Source organism: Pan paniscus, chromosome 9, assembly GCF_029289425.2.
Source record: "Pan paniscus chromosome 9, NHGRI_mPanPan1-v2.0_pri, whole genome shotgun sequence".
Taxonomy (NCBI): Eukaryota; Metazoa; Chordata; class Mammalia; order Primates; family Hominidae; genus Pan; species Pan paniscus.
In genome coordinates, this window is record NC_073258.2 from 68,063,021 (window position 1) to 68,077,712 (window position 14,692).

Consider the following 14,692-nt stretch of genomic DNA (forward strand, 5'->3'; position numbering starts at 1 on the left):
CTGGCTAATTTTTTTGTATTTGTAATAGAGACGGGGTTTCACTGTGTTAGCCAGGATGGTTTCAATCTCCTGACGTCATGATCCGCCTGCCTCGGCCTCCCAAAGTGCTGGGATTACAGGCTTGAGCCACTGCACCTGGCCGGGAAGCACAAATTTTTAATTTTTTTTTTTTTTTTTGAGATGGAGTCTCACTCATCACCCAGACTGGAGTGCAATGGCGTGATCTCAGCTCACTGCAACCTCCACCTCCCAGGTTCAAGCAATTTTCCTGCCTCAGCGTCCTGAGTAGCTGGGATTACAGGAGCCCACCACCACAGCCAGCTAATTTTTGTATTTTTAGTACAGGCGGAGTTTCACCACGTTGGCCAGGCTAGTCTCGAACTCCTTACCTCAGGTGATCTGCCTGCCTCGGCCTCCCAAAGTGCTGGGATTACAGGCATGAGCCACCGCGCCTGGCTATGAATTTTTAATTTTGAGGAGAAGATACCTATTTTTATACATCTGTATTCTTGAAAAGGAGCTGGGAGGATTGGGTTCTGGTCTCAGTAAGAACCTCTTTTTCTCTGTCCAAATTATTGAACTAACCAGTGTGGCAGGGCTCTAGGAGGCTACCGATGACTACAGAATATACCCTGTGGCTTCCCAGGTTTGACTTTCTCAGTCAAACTTACCTGGTGTAAGGCACTCTGCTAGCTGTAAAGTGATAAAGGCATGATGGCCCTTGCCTTTGAAGGGATTTAGGGTGTAGAAAATGGACATTTGCACATTACTTGATGAATGGGCACACAGGATACTTGCAGAGTATGCAGAGCCCGAGGAATGGGCAGGCAGTAGCCAAGAGACTGGAGCTCAGAGAAGAAAGGATGTGCTGTGAATGGCCAGAGTGGAGAAGGATCCACAGAGGGAAACCTTGAAGACTGGAGGGTGGGTAGGGGGATTCATGAGCCAGGAGGAAGAGGGAGTTCCAAGTGAGGGCAGATAACCTTGTGAGGTCAGTGAAGCCACCAGGCACACTCCTGTTTCACTAGGGCTCGTTCATGTTTCTACAAAACTCACTTAGGACTTCTAATTTTTTTAAGCAGCTAACCCTAGAAAAAAAGGACTCAGCCCAGGGCACTGAGGACGCACCTGATAACAGCAGCCTGGAGCTCCTAGCAGGTAAGGTTTTAGCTTTTCAAGTGAGCCCTGGACTGCAGCAGAGGAAGTAAAAAACGTGAGTTCAAACTTTCAAACTATTCCACTGTACCTTCTACTACAGCGGCGTCCTTCTGCAATTTAGTGGGCTGTTGCTGCCACTGTGGGTCTTCAAGGCAGCAGCAGGTCTTCCCTCCCCAAGATGTTAGGACAGGACTAGAAATTTGTATTAAAGTCTGTGCAGTTACAGATAGCTGCACATGATGGGGTGGGGGTAGGTAATACGCAGATTCAGGGCCCTGAATTTTATTTTATTTTTATTTTTTTGAGACAGAGTCTCACCTCTGTCGCCCAGGCTGGAGTGCAGTGGCGCCAACTCGGCTCACTGCAAGCTCCGCCTCCCGGGTTCACACCATTCTCCTGCCTCAACCTCCCCAGTAGCTGGGACCACAGGCGCCCGCCATCACGCCCGGCTAAATTTTTGTATTTTTAGTAGAGATGGGGTTTCACCGTGTTGGCCAGGATGGTCTCGATCTCCTGACCTTGTGATCCGCCTGCCTTGGCCTCCCAAAGTGCTGGGATTACAGGCGTGAGCCACCGCGCCCGGCCTGGCACCATGTCACTCTTAATGTGTGTTATGGGAAAGTGTCAGTGCGTGGGTTGTGATTGCAATTATACTGAAGTCTTTTCTCCATACATGTCTCCTGCAATGCTTAAACAGCCTTCCCAGCCCACAGCAGCAGGGGTACAGCAGCTCTTACATTCAGTCACTAGCAGAGATGCCAGGTACTATTCTGAGCTTTTAAAATGTACTAATGCTCTTAGTTCTCAAAACTATCCTAGGAGCTATAGGTACTGTTATTAACTCTCATTTTGCATATGAGGAAATTGAGGCCCACAGATATCAATAAACTTACCCAAGGCTACACAGCCAGTAAATGACAGAGCAAGAATTCAAACCCAGGCAGCCTAGCTCTGCTGTCTCTGGAAGAGCCGAATTAGCAGGGATGCCCTCCTACAGATCCTGAGTCCTTCAGATAAAACAGTATCTGGGTCAAGGGAAGCTGGGGATCATGACGTCAGCACCTATGCTTGGTTGGTAAATCCCTCTTTCTAGGGTCACAACCACAACACATACGCGTTTATGCTTAGGCCTAAGATGTGTCCCTGAAATCACTGTCAACTGAACCATGTTTTAAATGTTGTGGGGGCTGTTGCTACTGAAAAGAACCCTGCTGTGAATGCTTGTACAAAGCAAAGAATCTATTTTTATAAATTTAGATCTGGAGATTTTAAAAAATGCAAATATGATACATACAATTCAGTATTTATGCAGTCAGAAGAGACAAAGGAATAAGTATCTTCCCATACAAGGAAAAAAATTAACATTTAATTCAGTACCTTCTGTGGACCCTGGGGAGATGCTGGGGTCTTCCACAGCCTTATCTCATTTAGTCCTTACAGTGCCCTTCTGGGGGCAGGGGGAGGCATGGATCCTAACAAACTAGAGGACCCAGGCTCAGGTGAGGCAGAACGCTTAGCAGGAGGTAATGACTTTCAGCTTGCCGCCTCCAAAGCCCATGTTTTCTCCAGTGTGCAACATGAGCTTTAAAATCTAGGTGTTTATAATCTGGTGGAACCCCTGGAGGATGGCTTGGGCTGTTCTGTCCTACAGACCTGTGGCTCTCAGCATCCATTCTACGCCTCACATGGGCAGCCCTGCTGAAGAAAATCACCAAACTGTGTGTTGATGCCACCATCCATTGGTGGTCCACTCACTCAGGAGCCTTTGGTTTATCAGTCCTTCCCCCTGCCTTTCTGGCCTTATCCCTCAGTGGCTACTCCATTCTTTAAAAAATCTACCCAGTCTCCACCTCCTGCTTCATACTTACGGATCTCTTTTCTCAGTAAACTCACCCAACTTGCACCCTCCCACTGCAGAACCTCATCAGTGTGGGGACCCATTTCCTCCAGGCTCACAGTGGGATCGTCCCTCCTGCTTTCTTGGGACCTGCTTGCATCAGTTATCACTGCTGCACCTTCAGCCTTCCCCTGAGTTCCTTTCCCTCAGCAGGTCAAGCTCTCATTTCATCAGAAGAAAATCTCCCATGACCTTGAACTTCCTCCACTTATCCTTGACCTCTCTCCATCACATCTCAGCCAAGGATCTCAAAACCACAAGCTGCATGTCTCCCTTTCTTCCTCTCATTCTCTCCCTCACTTAGGGTACTTGCTTTTTCTGTGGCCTCTGAAACTTCTCTCCTCAGGGAAGCCCTCTTAATTACCAAATTTTGCATTTACCTTCATTGTATCTGAACTATGTGCAAAATTTGGCACTGTAAGGCTATGACTTGCCTGGTTTTTCCCTCTCTGGGCTTTTCTCTTCATCTACTTTCCTCTGGTCATGCCTAAATAGTGCTCATCCTGCTCTCCCACCCAGCTATCTTCCATCCCAACTGTTGACCACTGCCTCTGGGCTCAAGACTCTCAAATTGGTATGACCAGCCAAGGCCTCTGCTGAGTGCCAGCTGGGAGATTCATTTGCTCACTAGGCAGCTCCTCGTGGAGGTCCCATTGGTACCTCAGTTTCCTCTCTCCTGACTAAAGAGACTTTTAGTCTCTTTCATGATTAATCCAATTTATCACATCTGAAATCTTGGATTCATTCAAGAGGCCTCTCATTTTTTTTTTTTTTTTTTTTTTTTTTTTTGAAACAGAGTCTCTCTCTTGCCCAGACTGGAGTGCAGTGGCGCGATCTCGGCTCACTGCAACCTCCCTGCCTCCCAAGTTCAAGTGATTCTCTTGCCTCAGCCTCTGAGTAGTTGGGATTACAGGCGCCCACCACCATGCCCAGCTAATTTTTGTATTTTTAGTAGAGACGGGGTTTCACCATGTTGGCCAGGCTGGTCTCAATCTCCTGACCTCGTGATCTTCCCGCCTCGGCCCCCCAAAGTGCTGGGATTACAGGCATGAGCCACCGCGCCCGGCCAAGAGGCCTCTCCCACATCCAGGCGCTCACAAAGGCCTATCACTTAGGCCTGATGAACACTTCTGATTCCTGGTGACGCCTCTATCTCCACTGTCTTCACTTGTCATTGGGCTCTTAAGGTCTTCCTGTCTCTAGTTTGATCTAAGCCACACCTTTGAAAGAACGATCTTTCTGAAGTACAAAATTACCAATATATTTCACCAGTGCTTAAAACTCTTTATTGGCTTCCTGTCTTCTACAGATGAAAATCTGTTTCTAGCCAGGCAAGGTGGTGTGTGCCTTTAGTCCCAGTTACTCGAGAGGATGAGGCCGGGAGTTCAAAGCTGCAGTGAGCTATGATCACGCCACTGCACTCCAGCCTAGGTGACAGGCAAGACCTCATCTTTAAAAAGTAAAAATTTATATAGGAAGTTGTTTTATGCCTTTGCATAAGGTTTACTTGTGTTAACTTTCAGCAAGAAATTCCCTTTCTCTCCCTTGTCTGGCATATCACTCTTCATCCTTCAAAACCCAGCTCTGGGGCAGGAGTGGTGGCTTATGCCTGTAATACCGTCACTTTGGGGAGCCGGGGCGGGAGGACAGCTTGAGACTAGCCTGGGCAACACGGTGAGACCCGTCTCTACAAGTAAAAAAAAAATAGCCGGTGTGGTGGCATGCGCCTGTGGTTCCTGGTACTCTGGAAGCTGAAGCTGAGGCAGTAGGATCGCTTGAGCCCAGGAGGTCGAGGCTGCAGTGAGCCAGGACTGCGCCACTGCACTCCAGCCTGGGCAACAGAGCAAGACCTTGTCTCAAAAAAACAAAAGGTCAGCTCAGGTATCTCCTCATGGAAACCCTTCTTCACATCCAGAGGTGGTCGGCTTCCTTCTCTATTTTAACCCTGGGCTTTGTACACAGGTCTGCATCCCCTCCTAGCATCTGTGAGCTTCTCTCAGGGAAAAGCTCATTGATCTGCATCCCCAAGACCTGCTGGGGAAGAATCTATTCATCTAAACTCGCTTTAATTTGACAAATGAATCAGTTAAGAGTAGGAAAGCTGCCTATGGGCACTGCTCAATGCAACGTGAGCAACAAAGGGAGACAGAACTGAGGCCAGAAAGGTGAGGGAGGACAGAGGCTGGCAGGGAGGGGGGCTTGTCCGTGCAGACTCCAGGAAGAATCTATACAGAAAGTTACTGAGCGGCCTGAGTCCCCCAAGTGAGGGCTCGGGACAATCTCCCGCCTGGGTGAGAGAATAGGGAGGCCCTGAAACGTCTCTGCAGCCTCGGGCTGCTCCAGAAGCGCCCACAGCTGCAGGGTTTTGGTGTGGATGGGACCTGCTGACAGGGATGCGGTGGGAAGAGCCCCTCGGCGCCCGTTCTCCCAGGCTTCCCCTTGCCCAAGGGTGCTCCTAGCACAGGGCCATGAAAGTAAGATGAAGAGGCTTGTTTTCTCCTAGATACCAGCGGGCAAGCAGAAAACAAGAGGCTCAAGAGGGGCAGCCCCCGCATAGAGGAGATGCGATCTCTGCGCTCCGCCAGGGCCCCGAGCCCTTCAGAGGCCGCCCCGCGCCGCCCGGAGGCCACCGCGGCCCCCCTCACTCCTAGAGGAAGGGAGGACCGCGAGGCTCACGGCAGGGCCCTGGCGCCGGGCAGGGCGAGCCTCAGGAGCCGCCTGGAGGTAACTGGGCGAGGGCCGCGCAGGGAAGGGCTCAGCAGGAGGTGCACGCCACGGGCCGCTGCTGAGAGGTCCTCACCCCGGGCCCCCTTGTTCCCGCAGGACGTGCTGTGGCTGCAGGAGGTCTCCAACCTGTCAGAGTGGCTGAGTCCCAGCCCTGGGCCCTGAGCCGGGTCCCCTTCCGCAAGCGCCCACCGATCCGGAGGCTGCGGGCAGCCGTTATCCCGTGGTTTAATAAAGCTGCCCCGCGCTCACCAAGTCCTCTTCCGCGTCTGCTTCCGCGTCGGGCCCGGGCGGGGCGGGGCGTGGAGCCGCACCGCGGCCTGACGTCACCCACACCTCCCTGGGACTGCGTCACTGGTGCGCGCCGCGGGTCAGGGCGCAATGGCGGCGCTGGGCGGGGATGGGCTGCGACTGCTGTCGGTGTCGCGGCCGGAGCGGCCGCCCGAGTCGGCGGCGCTGGGGGGCCCGGGCCCCGGGCTGTGCTGCTGGGTGTCAGTGTTCTCCTGCCTCAGCCTCGCCTGCTCCTACGTGGGCAGCCTCTACGTCTGGAAGAGCGAACTGCCCAGGTGCGGGGGCTGCGCGCGGCCGGAATCCGCGCCCTGCGGGCGGAGCTTGGGCGAGCCGGGGGCGGGTCCGTGCTCATGGGCAGCCGCGGGCCCCCTGAACTTACTGTCCCCTCCGTAGGGACCATCCCGCCGTCATCAAGCGACGCTTCACCAGCGTCCTGGTGGTGTCCAGTCTCTCACCTCTGTGCGTGCTGCTCTGGAGGGAACTCACAGGCATCCAGGTGCGAAGGAGGCGGGGCAAAGGGCAATGGCGGTGAGAGCTCAGGGGTCTTTAGGGGAGGAAGCAAAACTGATGCCCCCTTTCCTGTGGCTCAGCCAGGCACATCTCTGCTCACCCTGATGGGCTTCAGGCTGGAGGGCATTTTCCCAGCGGCGCTGCTGCCCCTGTTGCTGACCATGGTGAGTGCTCCTGCTGTATTTTTTCTTCTGGTCTTTGTTATCAGCCTGATGGGCAGTGCCGTGGACTCCTCTTGTTTTTGGTTTTTGGTTGATGGGAGACAGGACTTTTGAGATGGCCCCAGGGTCCTCCGGTATGCATGGTCTGGAAATCGTGGCTGAGAGGATTTCAAGCTTGGAGTCTCAGGGAGCATGGGCAAAGGTCTGGGCAAAAGCGGTGGGTTATGGTGAAAGTGTTTTCTTGCTCTCAGATTCTTTTCCTGGGCCCACTGATGCAGCTCTCTATGGATTGCCCTTGTGACCTGGCAGATGGGCTGAAGGTTGTCCTGGGTGAGTCTTAAAGGCTGAAGGGAAAAGTAGGCACAGGCAGTCCAGGACATTGGGGCAGGGAGTCAGCGGGCTCAGGGTGTGATCTGGACACGTGAAATGTCATCTCTCTGGGTGTGTTTTCTCATCAGTAAAATGGAAACATAGAGCTAGGTGGCCTCTAAGGGTTGATTGCCAACGTCCAAGGAGTTCCCTGGGAACCCCCAGCAGCATTTGGTGTGGATCAGAGAGCACTGTTCCCTGCTTCCCCAACCAGAGCTAGTCTTGCTTAAATTTTGGTGTCTCCAGAGTTTACTTCCAGGATGCCCTGCCTCAGCTAATGCCTTCCCTTCAGGTCATCTCAAGACATTGGGTTTATGTTGGGTCCACACCCCCGTCCTCAGGAGTATTGATGCCTAACCTGAGTTTGGCCAGGGTAAAGTTGTGGGAGAGGAGCCCTTGGAGCCTCTGGGGTCTCACTGTCTGACAGCCTGTCACTCACAGCTTGTCCTGAATTCCCTCTGCAGCCCCCCGCTCCTGGGCCCGCTGCCTCACAGACATGCGTTGGCTGCGGAACCAAGTGATCGCCCCGCTGACAGAGGAGCTGGTGTTCCGGGCCTGTATGCTGCCCATGTTAGCACCGTGCATGGGCCTGGGCCCTGCTGTGTTCACCTGCCCGCTCTTTTTTGGAGTTGGTGAGTCTGGCCAGATTAGTCCTGGTGTGTTTTCAGCATGAGAGCTCAGAAGGGGGCTTGAGGTGAGGGGCAGTCCTAGAAGGGAGGCTGGGAGGAATGACTGTGATGTGATTGTCACCTTTTTCCCAGCCCATTTTCACCATATTATTGAGCAGCTGCGTTTCCGCCAGAGCAGCGTGGGGAACATCTTCTTGTCTGCTGGTGAGTCCTGGCTAGCTGGCCTGGGTTAGGGTGTATGATGATGTCGCTAATGGCCACTCTGGAGAAGGAATTGGGAACTGAGGGCCACGGTATTGGAGAGGCCACTGACCGTGGGAGTTGGGGTGCAGGACAGCTGTAGGTGGTGGGGCAGGCAGCTACTGCCCCGGAGGGAGGGGATGGTCGGTCTTTGGCTGATGGGTATGTAGTGCGGGGGCAGGAAGGGCGTGCAGGTGTGGTCACTCGCGGCCTCCCCGTCTCCAGCGTTCCAGTTCTCCTACACAGCTGTCTTCGGTGCCTACACTGCTTTCCTCTTCATCCGCACAGGTTGGTCCTCAGTCCCTCATGGGTCCCTGGGGGCCCACAGGAGCGGGTGGGAGAATGGGAATACTGTTTGTTCTAGGAACAAAAGTTCTTCTACTCCAGTCCTTGAGACAGGCTGAGCCAGGGCCCTCAGCCTGGTGAGGTCTGAGAGGTGGAAAGGAGCAGAGGCCGTGGTGTGTGGGTGGATGGCTGGGGTAGTGGGATCTTGATCTCCTGTTTCAGGGGATGAGGGTCACTAGCCCTGGAAGGGCCAGAGGAGGTGGTAGGGCTGCTCCCTGAGCTGCTGTCTCTTTTCCCCAGGACACCTGATTGGGCCAGTTCTCTGCCATTCCTTCTGCAATTACATGGGTTTCCCAGCTGTTTGCGCGGCCTTGGAGCACCCGCAGAGGCGGCCCCTGCTGGCAGGCTATGCCCTGGGTGTGGGACTCTTCCTGCTTCTGCTCCAGCCCCTCACGGACCCCAAGCTCTACGGCAGCCTTCCCCTTTGTGTGCTTTTGGAGCGGGCAGGGGACTCAGAGGCTCCCCTGTGCTCCTGACCTATGCTCCTGGATACACTATGAACTCTCACCGGCTCCCCAGCCCTCCCCACCAAGGGGTACTGCAGGGGAAGGGCTGGCTGGGGTCCCCGAGATCTCAGGAATTTTTGTAGGGGATTGAAGCCAGAGCTAGTTGCATCCCAGGGACCAAGAGAAAGAAGCAGATATCCAAAGGGTGCAGCCCCTTTTGAAAGGGGTGTTTACGAGCAGCTGTGAGTGAGGGGACAAGGGGCAGGTCCCAGGAGCTACACACTCCCTTCCTCACTTTGGACTGCTGCTTCTCTTAGCTCCTCTGCCTCTGAAAAGCTGCTCGGGGTTTTTTATTTATAAAACCTCTCCCCACCCCCCACCCCCCAACTTCCTGGGTTTTCTCATTGTCTTTTTGCATCAATACTTTGTATTGGGATATTAAAGAGATTTAACTTGGGTAACATGGCCTTGGGCCTTTGGGAATCGGTCTATTTGGGATCTTGTGTGAAGACTCTAGGCAGCTCTTGGGAGTGTGCCCACCACCTGTCCCAGCTACCTTGAACACTGACATCTGGGCGGTGCATCCAGGCGGGTAGTTCCCTGGAGTACAGGATGGGCTGGGAGCTCTGGTTGCTGGGAGCCTGTGGCTTCCTCCTTCTTGAGCCATGCCCCAAAGTCCTAGTGTGGTTGGCTCTGAGACTGCGGGTACCAGGTGTGAGCCCAGCTCATCCTGGGGCCTGTGCCTTGGCTGACGGGTCAGGGAGTGGGAACCATGGCCCTGGCCCTGACCTCAGCGATGGAGCCTCCGACGTATCTCCTCTGAGGGGAAGATGACTGGCCTGAAGCCTCTGCCAGGACCTCCACAGTCTGCCAGTCTTGTTTTTCACAAGAGGAAATAATAGGTCCCTGAGTCACCATAAGTAGAGGCTTTTCTGGTTCTCTCCACCTCTGACCTCTGCCCCAGAGGAACCCAGAACACAGGCTGCAGCCCTGAGGGCAGTGGGGACTTTGCCAAGCAACACAGTGACTCCAGGGTCCTTCTCGGCACCTGCAAGTGTTCTGCCTGCTCTCCATCATTTTTGGAAGGGCTCTCGTTTCCCTGCCTGTGCTCTTTTAAAAGTAGATTCCTGAAAGAGTATTAGCCCTGGATTACTTGAGGTCAGGAGTCCGAGACCAGCCTGACCAACATGGTGAAACCCCGTCTCTACTAAAAATACAAAAAATTAGCCGGGCATAGGCCGGGTATGGTGGCAGGAGGCTAAGGCAGGAGAATCACTTGAACCTGGGAGGCACAGATTCCAGTGAGCCAAAATCACACCACTGTACTCCAGCCTGGGTGACAGAGCGAGACTCCATCTCCGGGGTGGGGGGCAGGGGGGGCGGGGGAGGGAAGAAAGCCCTTTAGGTCCCATTCCCCGATCAAGGAGGTTGTCCCAAGGTCCCTTCTCTGAGGCTGGCCACTGAGGGAAAGAAAAGGATGTGCAGTCACTCCCCCACGATGCCTGCAGGCTGGCCATGACAACAACATCCACCCGGATGGAAGGGGCAGAATCGCAGTCATCTGCCTCCTGGGGTACATCTAGGACATGGCGGTCCAGAAAGGAAGAGGCTCAAGCCCACTGTGAGTTGCCCATCCCAGAGGTTGGACTGGCTCTGGGAGCACTGGGCAGAGGCCTGCTGGGTGCTTCCTATCCAGAGGCTGATTTCCTGCATCGGCCTCCCCACACCCACCCCTCCATCTCAGGAACTGCCCAGCCTCCTGCTCCCTTCACCATCCTCCCCCTACCTGTGGGCAGGAGGGCAGTGGTGCAGGCAGGGTTACTGTCCCCGCTGCAGGAAAGGGAACTGAGCAGGAGTCTGGAGGGGTGGTCATGGGGAGTGGCAGGGTTAGAACCTGAGACCCTGGACCCTGGACCCAGTGCTCCCCCTCACCTCCCACCAACATTCTCACATCCAGAGCACACACAAGACTCCCGGATCACCATTCCTGAGGGTCTTACCCACTGCCCACAAGGTAGTACCTGCTTGCATTTACCTGCTAACTGAGGTGGGACGCTGGCCTTGGGTTTTAGAAAATAAAGCAGCGGGGTTGGGAGGCGAGTCTGCCAACGGCCTGGGTTTCATCTCTCTCTCTTACTACTTGTGAAGTCCTGGACAAATTATTTAATCTTCCTGTGACTTGATTTCTGTGTCCATAAGAGAATGAAGGTTAATTCCCTGTGTTAATAGATGTTAAATACTTAGAACAGGCCCCACCCCTCAAGCAAGTTCAGTACTACTAGTCCTGTTTGGGGAGTATACACAGTAGGCACCCAATAGTGACTTAAAACAGGGCCACGATGGTCATTCTCACTACCCTCTGAGGAGAATGACACAACTGACCTGCCCACCCATGGGGAGCTTGAAAGGCAGCCCCCCACTGCCAAGTGGTGCAGGCTGGGGGCTGCACAGGATCCAGCATGGAGGGCAGGGGAAAGCCAGCTTTATTGAGTAAACTTCCCAGGACCTGGGACATCTTAGATCTCCCCTTCCCCCAGGAGATAGGACCCCTAAACCTCCCCTGGGTCCTAGGACCACCTGACCCACCACTTGTAGTCTCCAGTGAGGAGGGGACCCTTATTTGGCAAGAGATGAACATGTAAGCAGCTGTCCGCCGGAGGAAAGGACGATGGCTGAAAGGAATGAACCGCCGCAGGCGGTGTCTCTCCTGTCCAGCTGTGGACAGGACCTCCACGGCCCGGCCTTCCTGGCCTCGGGCACTGGCTGGCCTGGGCCTGCCGTGGCAGCACAGCTTCTGTTGAAGGCTTGGGGATGGCCAGGCTGCCGGTCTGGGGCAAGATCACTCGATCTCCAGGATGAGGTCGTCACCTTCCAGTGTCATGTCCTTGGTCACATGAACCTTGCGGACAGTACCCTCCATGGGTGAGGTCACCACAGTCTCCATCTTCATGGCACTGAGCACACACAGGGGCTGGCCCTTGGCCACCTTGGCCCCTGCCACCACTTTGATGTCTATCACCTTCCCAGGCATGGGCGCCCCGATCTGGCCCTTCACGTCCTTTAGGGCCTTGGGGTGGAAGTGCATCTCCTGAAGACACAGGGCAGAGGGGACATGAGATCCTGGGCCCAGCCAAGCCCCACCGCCTGGCTGGCCCTAGGGGAGACAATACCTTCATGGCCTGGGTGTCCTTGACCAAGATGGACCGCAGCTGCCCATTGAGCTCAAAGAAGACCTGCCTCTGGCCGGCCCGGTTCAGGTCGCTCACGGCCAGGGCTTTGATGTGCAGCGTCTTGCCCCGCTCCAGCTCCACCTGCAGGGAGGGTGTGCAGACTCAGAGCTGGACGCCAAGGTGGGAGAGCAGTCCCCCGGCCCTGGCCATAGGAAGTCCCCACACTGGGCCTTGGCTTCTCGTTCCTAAAGGCCTAGCTCCCGGTCTCAAGGGTCCTTTCTGCTCCCAAAGCTTGCGAGGCTGGGTGACAGCCAAGCTAAACTCCAGAGCTCTGGGGCAGGGGGCCAGGGTGGAGTGTGGAGAAGCGCCAGAGCCACTGACCTCAAACTCCTCTGCGATCTTGGGTCCCTGCAGGAAGAGGCGAGTATTCAGGCTATCCAGGGGGCCAAAGGTGGCAGTGAAGTCCTTGAAGTGGGCAAACACATCGGGGTACATAGCTGCTGAGAGCACATCTTCCGGCGTCACCTCCTCCCCATGCCGGTCTACCAGCTCCTTCTCCAGTGCCTGCAGATCCAGGGGAGGGAGGGAGGCTCCAGGCCGCCCCTCCACCCTCGGCAGGTCCTTCAGTACCTGGGGAGCAAAGCAGAGGGTCAGTCCCAAGTCCTGCATCCAGCCCCCACCCTCACACCATGCTGGGCCTTCCCTACCTTAGAGCGAAAGGGTTCGGGGAACCCCCCATGGGGGACACCGATGTAGCCCTGCAGGAACTCCACCACAGAGCGGGGAAAGGACAGCTCTTCCGCCTGAGCTTCGGCCTCTGCCCGGCTCAATCCATTATGCACCATAAACTGGGCCAGGTCCCCCACGATCTTGGAGGAGGGCGTCACCTGAGGAGAAGGCCCTGGAGGTTAGGGTGCCAGGCACCTCAAGGAGGCCAGTGGCAGGTGCATGCAGGGCTGGGTCAGGTAAGGAGCGCCGGGCTGGGCTCACCTTGATGAGATCGCCCAGCATCTGGTTGGCCTCCACATAGGCCTTCTTGACCTCCTTGAACTTGGAGCCGAGCCCCATGCTGTGGGCCTGGAAGTGCAGGTTGGTGTACTGGCCCCCTGGGATCTCATTTTCATACACGTCCGAGTTGCCAGACTTCATGGTGGCTGTGCAGTCGAAGGCCGCGTACAGTCCCCGAGCCCCCTCCCAGTACTCGCTGTAGTCAAACACGCGCTCCATGGGCACCTCTGCAGGGAGGCCAGAGTCAGAGGAGGCCTTAGAAATGTATGACTCTTCCAGGACCCAGGGCTAGCTCAGGTCCCATGTCTGACTCAGGTGACAGAAGGCGGCAAGGCCAGAGCAGGGCATCTGGATCCTAGGCAGGTCCAACACTACTGGGACTGGTGGTGGCTGCGGCTTTGAGAGGGGTGTGGCCACGGGCTGCTGTTCTTCCTACCTGTGTCCAGGGGAGTCCCTCTGGTACAGGCCACCAGGGCCCCCATGCTGGGCTGTGAAGTCATCCCAGACATGGAATCAGCTGCCACATCCACCACATCAGCTCCAGCCTGGGCACAGGCCAGCATGGCTGCCACGCCTGCCCCTGACGTGTCGTGGGTGTGGATGTGCAGTGGGAGGTCGGGGAAGCGGTCCCGGAGGGAGCTGACCAGCATGGTGCAGGCCGTGGGCTTCAGCAGCCCGGCCATGTCCTGGGGGAAGTGGGAGAGAGAGAGAGAGATGGTAGAGAGGGCAGGATGTGTGCCTGTGGGTGGCGGGGACATGGCCGGGGCAGAGAGGGAGGGACGGACAAGTGGCCCAGGCACCTTGATGCACAGGATGTGGGTGCCAGCTCGCACCAGCTCTTCGGCCAAGCCCATGTAGTACTGCAGTGAGTACTTGGTGCGGCTGGGGTCGGCCACGTCGCCCGTGTATGAGATGGCAGCCTCCACCACGCCTCCGGCACTTCCTGCCGCCTCCATGCCCAGCAGCATGTTGGGCAAGTAGTTGAGGGAGTCAAACACACGGAAGACATCCATGCCATTCTCTTTGGCCACTTCACAGAACCTGCAAGGGTGAGAGAGCCCAGGGCTGAGCCCCACCCCACCTCCCTCTGAACAGTCTTCCCTGGCTCCTTCCTGACCCACTCTATGGCCCCTGGGGAATGAGATCTGAGGGTCTGGCCTGGCAGGGGGTGTGGCATCCACAGGCCGGGGGTGGCCACACAAGTGTGGACCAGGCCCTGGAGGATCAGCTAGGCCAGTGGCAGGCTGTGGAAGAGGGTACTGAGCAAGGAGTCTTGAGGCCTGGGTTCCAATCCCAGCCCTGCACCGAGTGACCCAGGCAAGTCTCAGACCTTCCACTGCCCCAGGAGTGAGGGAGTGATTTAGAAGCCTGTCTGGTTCTGCAACTCCAATTTTACACTTCTCGATATTTCCAAACAGCAGCCCCTGCTGCGTGTGGCCACAGAGAGACTTGGTGTCAGGCTGACCGTGGAGAACAGAGGCCATCACGACATGGCTCGGTACCCTCTGGGCCACACCAGGTAGCGTCTGCCCACCCCACCCCAGGCTCACTTGAAGACCACGTTGTCTGGGTAGTTGGTGTAGCCCACAGCATTGGCCCCCCGCAGCAGCATCTGGAAAGGGATGTTGGGGATGAGCTCCCGGAGCTCCTGCAGCCGCCGCCAGGGGCACTCATACAGGAAGCGCATGGCGACGTCAAACGTGGCTCCTGCACAGGAACCGAGAGGCCCAGATCAGCTCTGCGT

General features: G+C 55.8%; 3 protein-coding genes and 1 long non-coding RNA gene across 23 annotated transcripts in view; 2 read left to right on the forward strand and 2 right to left on the reverse strand.

Annotated features, from left to right (window-relative positions):
• Window positions 1-6,034, forward strand: part of TOP6BL (TOP6B like initiator of meiotic double strand breaks) — a 98,693-nt gene extending 92,659 nt beyond the window's left edge. For 10 of the 12 annotated variants that reach the window (XM_063608587.1, XM_055094569.3, XM_055094567.3 and 7 more), the window contains 3 exons: window positions 1,080-1,158; window positions 5,559-5,779; window positions 5,879-6,034. In XM_063608587.1, the coding sequence (XP_063464657.1) occupies window positions 1,080-1,158; window positions 5,559-5,779; window positions 5,879-5,944 (366 nt within the window). In that variant the 3' untranslated portion in view covers window positions 5,945-6,034. The remainder of the gene's footprint in view (window positions 1-1,079; window positions 1,159-5,558; window positions 5,780-5,878) is intronic. The other 2 variants (XM_055094570.3, XM_055094566.3) reach the window with 1 other exon arrangement.
• Window positions 1-6,080, reverse strand: part of LOC134731244 (uncharacterized) — a 55,159-nt gene extending 49,079 nt beyond the window's left edge. The window contains exon 1 of the long non-coding RNA XR_010113458.1: window positions 6,032-6,080. This is a non-coding gene — a long non-coding RNA (uncharacterized LOC134731244). The remainder of the gene's footprint in view (window positions 1-6,031) is intronic.
• On the forward strand, window positions 6,038-9,231 carry RCE1 (Ras converting CAAX endopeptidase 1). Of its 4 annotated transcripts, none has more exons than XM_055094580.2 (8): window positions 6,038-6,345; window positions 6,464-6,566; window positions 6,661-6,744; window positions 7,020-7,071; window positions 7,575-7,742; window positions 7,872-7,943; window positions 8,205-8,267; window positions 8,565-9,231. In XM_055094580.2, exons 1-8 carry the CDS (start codon window positions 6,161-6,163, stop codon window positions 8,798-8,800), a joined length of 963 nt encoding a protein of 320 aa, XP_054950555.1. In that variant the 5' UTR covers window positions 6,038-6,160; the 3' UTR covers window positions 8,801-9,231. The 4 variants fall into 4 exon arrangements, with proteins under 4 accessions (XP_054950555.1, XP_054950556.1, XP_034789003.1 ...); XM_034933112.3 differs by having other exon boundaries at window positions 6,040-6,345; window positions 6,993-7,071; XM_055094581.2 differs by lacking the exon at window positions 8,205-8,267 and having other exon boundaries at window positions 6,993-7,071.
• A 2,004-nt stretch (window positions 9,232-11,235) lies between these two features.
• Window positions 11,236-14,692, reverse strand: part of PC (pyruvate carboxylase) — a 112,117-nt gene continuing 108,660 nt past the window's right edge. For all 6 annotated transcript variants that reach the window (XM_003828702.6, XM_003828701.7, XM_034933099.3 and 3 more), the window contains 8 exons: window positions 14,499-14,655; window positions 13,749-13,989; window positions 13,385-13,634; window positions 12,931-13,175; window positions 12,648-12,827; window positions 12,322-12,570; window positions 11,941-12,081; window positions 11,236-11,858 (listed from right to left, as the gene is read on the reverse strand). In XM_003828702.6, the coding sequence (XP_003828750.1) occupies window positions 11,610-11,858; window positions 11,941-12,081; window positions 12,322-12,570; window positions 12,648-12,827; window positions 12,931-13,175; window positions 13,385-13,634; window positions 13,749-13,989; window positions 14,499-14,655 (1,712 nt within the window). In that variant the 3' untranslated portion in view covers window positions 11,236-11,609. The remainder of the gene's footprint in view (window positions 11,859-11,940; window positions 12,082-12,321; window positions 12,571-12,647; window positions 12,828-12,930; window positions 13,176-13,384; window positions 13,635-13,748; window positions 13,990-14,498; window positions 14,656-14,692) is intronic.

Coding starts and splice junctions, on each gene's coding strand:
- RCE1 (XM_034933112.3), top strand. CDS start 6,161: ATGGCGGCGCTGGGCGGGGATGGGCTGCGACTGCTGTCGGTGTCGCGG. Junction 6,346..6,463: donor TGGAAGAGCGAACTGCCCAG/GTGCGGGGGCTG, acceptor TCCCCTCCGTAG/GGACCATCCCGCCGTCATCA. Junction 7,743..7,871: donor CCCGCTCTTTTTTGGAGTTG/GTGAGTCTGGCC, acceptor CCTTTTTCCCAG/CCCATTTTCACCATATTATT.